This window comes from Egretta garzetta, unplaced genomic scaffold, assembly GCF_000687185.1.
Source record: "Egretta garzetta isolate BGI_Z169 unplaced genomic scaffold, ASM68718v1 scaffold541, whole genome shotgun sequence".
Taxonomy (NCBI): domain Eukaryota; kingdom Metazoa; phylum Chordata; class Aves; order Pelecaniformes; family Ardeidae; genus Egretta; species Egretta garzetta.
The window spans coordinates 243,613-250,980 of NW_009258682.1; the positions used below are offsets into that span (position 1 = coordinate 243,613).

General features: G+C 41.0%; 1 protein-coding gene across 2 annotated transcripts in view; it reads right to left on the reverse strand.

The window, feature by feature from the left end:
- MEGF10 (multiple EGF like domains 10) overlaps positions 1-7,368 on the reverse strand; it is a 74,907-nt gene that overhangs the window by 43,491 nt on the left and 24,048 nt on the right. For both annotated transcript variants that reach the window (XM_035888695.1, XM_009648956.1), the window contains exons 5-7: positions 2,771-3,017; positions 2,037-2,157; positions 30-166 (exon numbers count right to left, since the gene is read on the reverse strand). In XM_035888695.1, coding sequence (XP_035744588.1) covers positions 30-166; positions 2,037-2,157; positions 2,771-3,017 — 505 coding nt within the window. The remainder of the gene's footprint in view (positions 1-29; positions 167-2,036; positions 2,158-2,770; positions 3,018-7,368) is intronic.

The window sequence follows — 7,368 nt, forward strand, 5'->3', positions numbered from 1 at the left end:
GCAGCCTGGCAAAAGTAAGTTTTCCTTACCGTTCCCCTGTGTAACCTGGACTGCAATGGCATTGACCTGTGGCTGAGTCACAGGTCCCTCCGTTGTGGCACTGGCACTCCTGGGAACAGTTCTTCCCATAACGACCCTCAGGACAAGGCTGCCCACAGACCATGCCCTGCGTGCGCAGAAAAAAAATCTTAATATTAGATTTGGGATTACGGCTTGAATGGGCAAGGAAGAAAGGTTTACAATGAAGGAAGGTCAAGGAGATCTTGTGTCACTCATTTAGTGCTGATCTTGGAAATGCCAGACTCTTCTCCAGCTTTAAACGCAGGGTATGTTTCAGCACTGGAGGAATAATCTTCCAGGATTTCCCTTTTGGAAGCCAAATTAATGAAAACACTATCTCCAAGCAACAGTGAAAACACTTAGACATTTAAGACCAATTGATGTCAAGCTCTTCCCAATTTATTTATCAGGAGTAGTATACATCAAGACATCCGGAAATGCCCTCCAGTGAGTAGTGGTGTAGAAATCAGTAATTGCTGTAATGCCCCAATTATACTACTTTATGATAAGTTGTTTTTTTCTGATGAAAGGAAAAGCTGTTTATAATTTCATTGAAAGCAGCATATCTTAAAAGCTTCGGTAGGATGTCTGCTTCCCTTCAACGGGTTTTGAATTTCTGCACTGCTATTTACATCCTCAGAATTAATTACACCTGTGTAGTCGGGGAAGCATCACAGCTTAAGAAGCCATTTCAAGAAAAAATTATTTACAGGCATTCCATCAGACAAAAGACATGCAGGTATTTCACCTAACATAAGATACTGTAGAATTTATACCTGGTTACTTTAAACCTTCCTTAGGTGAAAAGCAAAAAAGGCTATACTGACAAAGTTGTGTTTCACAGAACTGAAAAATCTAAAACTAACAAAGAGTTATGCTTAAGTAACTACTTGGAATGAAAAATTAGTCAAAGGGCTCAAGACTAATTTATAAGTTAAGACACACACTGGTATAAAATTTCTATCACTGCTTTGTATGCTATCTCATTTTTCATTCCCTCTATTTATGCAGATAAAGGGAGTCAAGAATTTATGCAAACATTTGTATTCTATGACCAATAATTTCATTCTTCTAACATGAATTGGAACAAAAAGTAAAAATGGCCATAATTCAAGTGAGGAAGTCAGGTGAGTTGTGCTATCCAAACACACAGCGGTGATCCTTTACAGCTATGTTCTCCAGCTGGTGAAAAACTGACCTCTACCACAGGTCTTCTCAATATAACATCTCAATTATCATGAGATAATCAGAAGTTCAGTAAATGTGGAATTTCACCCAAAATGGACATTTAAATAGAAAACATTATTACAAATACTATTGATAAATATTATCTACAAAAGTATTTAAAGAAATTATTTGGGCTTTGGTCACCTTCCAGCCTTTTGCTCACTTTCCAATGCCATTATTGGCCAACTCAGAGTTGGCAGCCTGGTAGTAGGGGAGGCTACTTGCAGCTCTGAGGTCAATTCTTCTTTCCCCACCCACTGACAAAAGGGTAGAAAGCCTAAAGATAATGTCAAAGTTCTGATGTCCCACCTCCATCAATGACATTTAACACAGTAACTAAAGGTTTGGCATTTTTACCATGCATACTATACATACAAAACCAGACACAAAACCCACTGTTAAAATATATAATGGCAACACCCCGCCCGTAATATCAAATTATATCTATAAGTGAATGATTTCCAGACAAGATCTAAAGGGTGTTGCCTCATCATGCTACGAGTAATGTCTTTTGCTTCCCAGAATCCGATACAGTTAAAAAGGCACTGCAGGACTGGAGGACTGTCAGTAACAGATGGGTTTGCAAGTATTTTATTCCAGACCCTTATGCTAAAATATGTTTCTTGTTACTCCTGGCTACAGGCAGACTGCATTTGCTATCCTCATTTGCTACCCTTTTCTGACGCTGCCCAAAATCCACAAATATGGAAGTTTTACAGGGTTGTGCTGATTTCCGAAAGTGTTTTTACCATCCATCCTGGCGGGCAGGCACACTCCCCGGTGACGTGGTGGCAGACGCCTCCATTCTGGCACGGGCACCTCTCCTCGCACTGCGATCCATGCTTCCCGGGGGGGCAGAGGTCCTCGCAGCTGGGGAGGTGGTGATATACAACAGGGACAAGCATTACTTTAGCACACGCTCCAGCTTCCAGCCACCGCTTTATTTTTAATGCTATCATTAACTTTTCTAGCCGAAAGTTGGAAACAGAAAGCAGTCCAACATCAACTGAATCTTGTATAGCATCCATGCAACAAATCTAAAGGAAACAGACCCGGCAATCTAGGCATTATTTCTTCTTAAAGATGTTTCTTTCTGCGTGGGTTGGTGCTCATTTGTTGTTACTGACAAAGCTCAAGATCTATTCTGGAATAACAAAGCCAAATAATTCTGTGTTTCAATGAGATTTTCCAAACTTGTAGCCAAACCGTTTTCATGGTGATGATGAAGAAACTCCTCCTGCTACTTTTTGTGGCTTTTACTTAGCAGTGCACATCAGGAGGGCTTTCTCTCAGCAAGGCATCTGAATGTGCACTGCAACATGGTTTGCCCAGCTGCTTCTCAGCCACCAGCCCTGCTTCCCTGCGTTACACAGCAGCCAGACCAACTGCAGAGTGTTAAAAAGTTAATCTAAACTTCACTTCTCTTGTTAGCACTGTTTAAAACTCGTGTCTCTCCCCCATAAATAATATACCCACTGCTTACAAGGCACCAGTGTACCCAGGAGGACATCTGCACTCTCCAGTCACGTGGTCGCAGGTGGCTCCATTTTGACACTGGCATTTTTGATGGCAATCGTTTCCGTAGGTCCCTTGATCGCAGCGTTCCTCGCAGCGCCAGCCTTTGAAACCCGATGCACAGTGGCAGGCTCCAGTGATGGGGTTGCACAAGGCTCCATTTTTGCACTGGCAGCGGCTGCTGCAGTGAGGTCCCCAGTGGTCACTGTCACATGCTGAAGGAATAGAAGGAAAAATTTACAGCAGTTTTATAATAGCTCATGCTACAGCACTGAAGTTGCTTTGAGTCAACTGATTAAAAAAAAAAAAAGTCATAAAATGGAAATAATTATGTAATACATCCTCAGTTCTCCTTGGTCCTCAAAGGATCTTGGCAGGCAGACAGAACTTAATTTATGCACACAAATTAATTTCTTAGGCATAAAAGCAAACACTTTAAAATGTGAAGCTGTAAAGTAAATGCAAGTTCTAGTCTCTTCATTGCCAAAACTCTTCATTATGACTCTCCCACCATCAAACAACAGTTACAGTTGCAGTGAGCTTCCATTTACACAGAGAAGTCTTGCTAATTTAAAAGTAAAAAAAATGTAGTCTAGATCCATAAACAACTGTCTGAATCCCACAAGGAAGTTGCAAAGCTCACTCAACATAAGATTATGATTTTTTTTTAAATCCAGAAGTTCCTACTCATTTACATAATTGCAAATATTTCCTTTTCAATCTTGCAATATACCGATAGGGCTAAAGAAAACACAAGAAGGGTTTCACCAACCAATAGAAATTAACAATTATATAATTAAACTTCATCTGTATGTTACAAATTTGGTAATCCAATGTGTTTTCATGATCATTCAAATGCATCTTTCCTTGTCTGCCCCAATGCAGCCCATTACAACCCTGTAAGCAAACCATTCAGAGGTTATTTCAGCACCAGAAGAAATACCTTTATGTTAAGGAAGAAATTTTTCTTAAGTGAGAAGCATGAGAGTTCTGTAAAGAGCCTGAAGATTAAGGTCACCTAGAGTTCAACAGGAATGTGCTAATCATATGGTCAAATGAACTGATTTTATTTTTATGTCCTGTTGATAACAGCAGTACAACGGGAAAGCCTCAATTGCAGCGACTGGAAGCCCGGGCTCTCCTCCTGGAGACTGACAACCATTGTTCTCCCAGTCTTCTCCTGGGGCAAAAAAGCCAGGCAGAGAACAGGCACACTTTCCTAGACGAATGCAAAGTAATTCAAGAATCATCCTCAGGGTAGGAATTATTCAGCTATAGGAGCTGTTCACTCAGGCTACACAAATAAAAAGGGATTAGGGTCTTTTAAAGAATCTACTCCCTAAGATATTTTTTTCCAGGAAAGGTCAGTAGAACATGCACCCATAATGGAGATATCGTGAGCACCTACACACAATAAAATACAGAGCAACAGAAAGTATTGTATGTATTATAAACACCCAGCAATCCTGTCAAACTGACAGAACATCCGTCCATCTTACTACTGGCCCCTCTCTTTGAAGATGTCTGGGTTTTGTTCTGGACTATACTACAATGCACTGCTGTCCTACAGCACACAGCATCTCACAAGTTTCCTTTCCCCGTTATAACTCACATCCATTCAGAACTGCTGTATGTTTATTTTCAACATGTCTGCACGGAATTGAAAGTGTAATCCTCATGCTTTACCAGTCCTCAAATTGTTGTCAGGAAACTATCTATTTTGGGATATATATATAAATACATGTATGGGTGGTGAGACATCGGAGGCAGTTGCATGTTCTGTCATGATTGAGCAGACACCCTTACATTTTGGGGTTTTTTTTGCTTAACACATTTGTCTGTATTCAGATAACAGTTTTCCTCCTGCTCTCAAACAAAGCAGAAACTTTCAATTTCAGCATTCCTCGTGGAATAATTAAAAAATAAATTAAAAAAAAAATTTAAAAACCCTGTCCTGGCATGTCTGGTAAACAGAAGAATTGAGACTAATTGCCAGACCACAACTGTCCCAGTGCAGAGCTCAGTCAAGGGTGAATGTGGCGCTCTAGACATAAAGACGTGACAGGCAAGGGAAGACTTACTCTTAGCTGGTAAGTGCGAGCTTGTGTTCTTTCACCGATAGCTGGAAATGGGGTATTTGGCACAGCGCAACAACATTCACATAGCTGCTTGAAGACCCAGCATAATTAGTCTCAGAGCCACACAGGCCAGACACATCTACTACCGTGCATCCACCATTGCACCCAACACCCAGGCGCCAAGGCTGCCTTGCTAGAAACCCCTTCACTTGTGAAGCAGCGGAGGCCTTGTACTCCCTCTGCCCTTTTTACAATCCCATTCCCAGTATGCCTCCCTGGGACGCGCCCCGCTGCCTCCTGAAGATTTACTGGCATCCAAGGTGAACATGCTGTGTCTGTGAACTTAAACCTTTCTCGACTACTTTACTGTAAGAGCATGTACTGAACAGTACATGATAATTTATTAGCTTCCTGGCATGATCTTCTCATTATGTTTGCAGGAAATCATTAAAATAAAAACCATCATATGGCTGCTAATAGGATTTCCAGTCTCACAACCATTCTCCTGGAAACGGCCAGGTGGGTAACAAATATTGACTATGCAATTTTTCACTACAGCACAATGCTGAACCATTCCACCAGGACAACGGTGGCCCCACCATAGTACGACTGCACCATAGTCCTTTAACACAAGGTCTGTCATCAGCCTAGCATCCCTCTGTGAGTTATGGGGAGAACTGTGGAGAAATCTGCACGATTAATGGGAATAAATAATAATTTTGAATGAGATGGATAAATCACATCTTTTAGCTCTATGTGCCCTCACTGATAATCAATAATGTTCCCCACAGGAAATTAAAGTGATTTGTCATAAACTGATGCTCAGTTTACTTACAAAAAGAGAAGAGGGCAAAGTGTAGAAATGTTTCCTGTGGGGAGTTTGGTTTATTTTCAATTAGTTCTGGAGGCTAAATTTACCAGCTATTACATCAGACTATTTCTGCTGCTTCCTAGTATCCAGACACTAAGAAAACCGGGCTGGAAGTCACACAGCTGCCAACCTAGTGGAATGGGATAGCCTTTCAGTTAATGACTATCGTCAGGTGGAGTGTAATCAGAATAGCTGCTCCGACTGTCCTGACTGCACCAAGGTCACAGGCACAGGCGCATATGCAAACACTACATGCACGCACATGCAGAAGTGTCAGCTACTGGCTTCTGAACAGACCTGGAGCTGTAAATCACTGGTCTCGGCACAGGGTGCATGTGAAAGGGAAGCAAAGCATAGAGACAAGAGCCCCATGTTCATTCAGAATGGTTTCGATACAAGGGCAATTCATGGCAGTCCCAATAACTCCTGGAAACAGCCTGAATCCTGTAGAACTGCAAAACCGAATCAGCAAACCAGGGTTAATTTTCTGTATTGATCATACGGAACTGGCCTAATGCTGCTCTGTTTTATGTGGAGCACCTTCCTTAGAAAAGTTGTTCTACTTCCTCTTTTCGCATATGTTATATTCATCCTCAGGGTTTTCTGTTTTAAACATAAGAACCAGCTAGCTATACTGCTTCCTATCAGCTTTCGTAGTAGACTCACAGGGTCCTTTCTGCCCTCATCTTATGCTGGGGGGGGCAGGGAAAATCAAAGTAAACGTTTAACAAACACCACAGTATTAATGCCACATCTTGTTGCTGTTTTTCTTTTTATACATTCTGTTCATCTGGTAATATCTTTTTTTTTTTTTTTTTGCCACCACAGTGCATGTTGTGCACATCACACAACACTACAAATACGGTACAGAGAACTTTTCACTCAAAAGGCTGATCAGTGAAAGCAAAAGTTTGACTTTGCGAATAAGGGCACCGCATTGTTTAAGCCCTCATTTAAAATGAGCACATAAGACAATACAGGTCTACCGTCATAAAGAAACACTCGCTGAGTGCCAAACAACGACTTGAGAAACATAGAGAAGCTCAAGTGTTCAACAGTGAAAAAATCACCTTCAAGAAGAAATTGAAATCTGTGATGCAAATTGCTATCATTTTGGGGCCTTTTTGTAGCATCTTTGAAGACTTAAAGGTTCTGCATTTCCTAGTATAATAACTTTAACATGCATTGTTATTATGCTGGGCAAGATGTGGTTTTATGGACATGGTTTCTGTGAGCAGCTGGTGATTTGCAAATTGGGGTGGAGGGAGCCCCGATATTTTATAGCACAAGGTATGAATTTTTATAATCATCCGAAGCATATTTGAAGAATTTGGCAACTCCTTTATTGCTCCTTATAAACAAAGCCATTTTTAACTAAATGTGGTCACATACTTGTAAGGGCTTTTTCTGCTTTTTTTTTTTTCAATGATTTGACTAAAAGGCCACAAAAAAGAAAAGTGAAAATGAGTCCAAGCTTATTCCTGACAAATCCACCTTGATAGAATCACAGAATCATAGAATCATAGAATCATAGAATGTTTGGGGTTGGAAGGGACCCCTAGAGGTCATCTAGTCCAACCCCCCTGCAGGAGCAGGGACACCGCTAACTAGATCAGG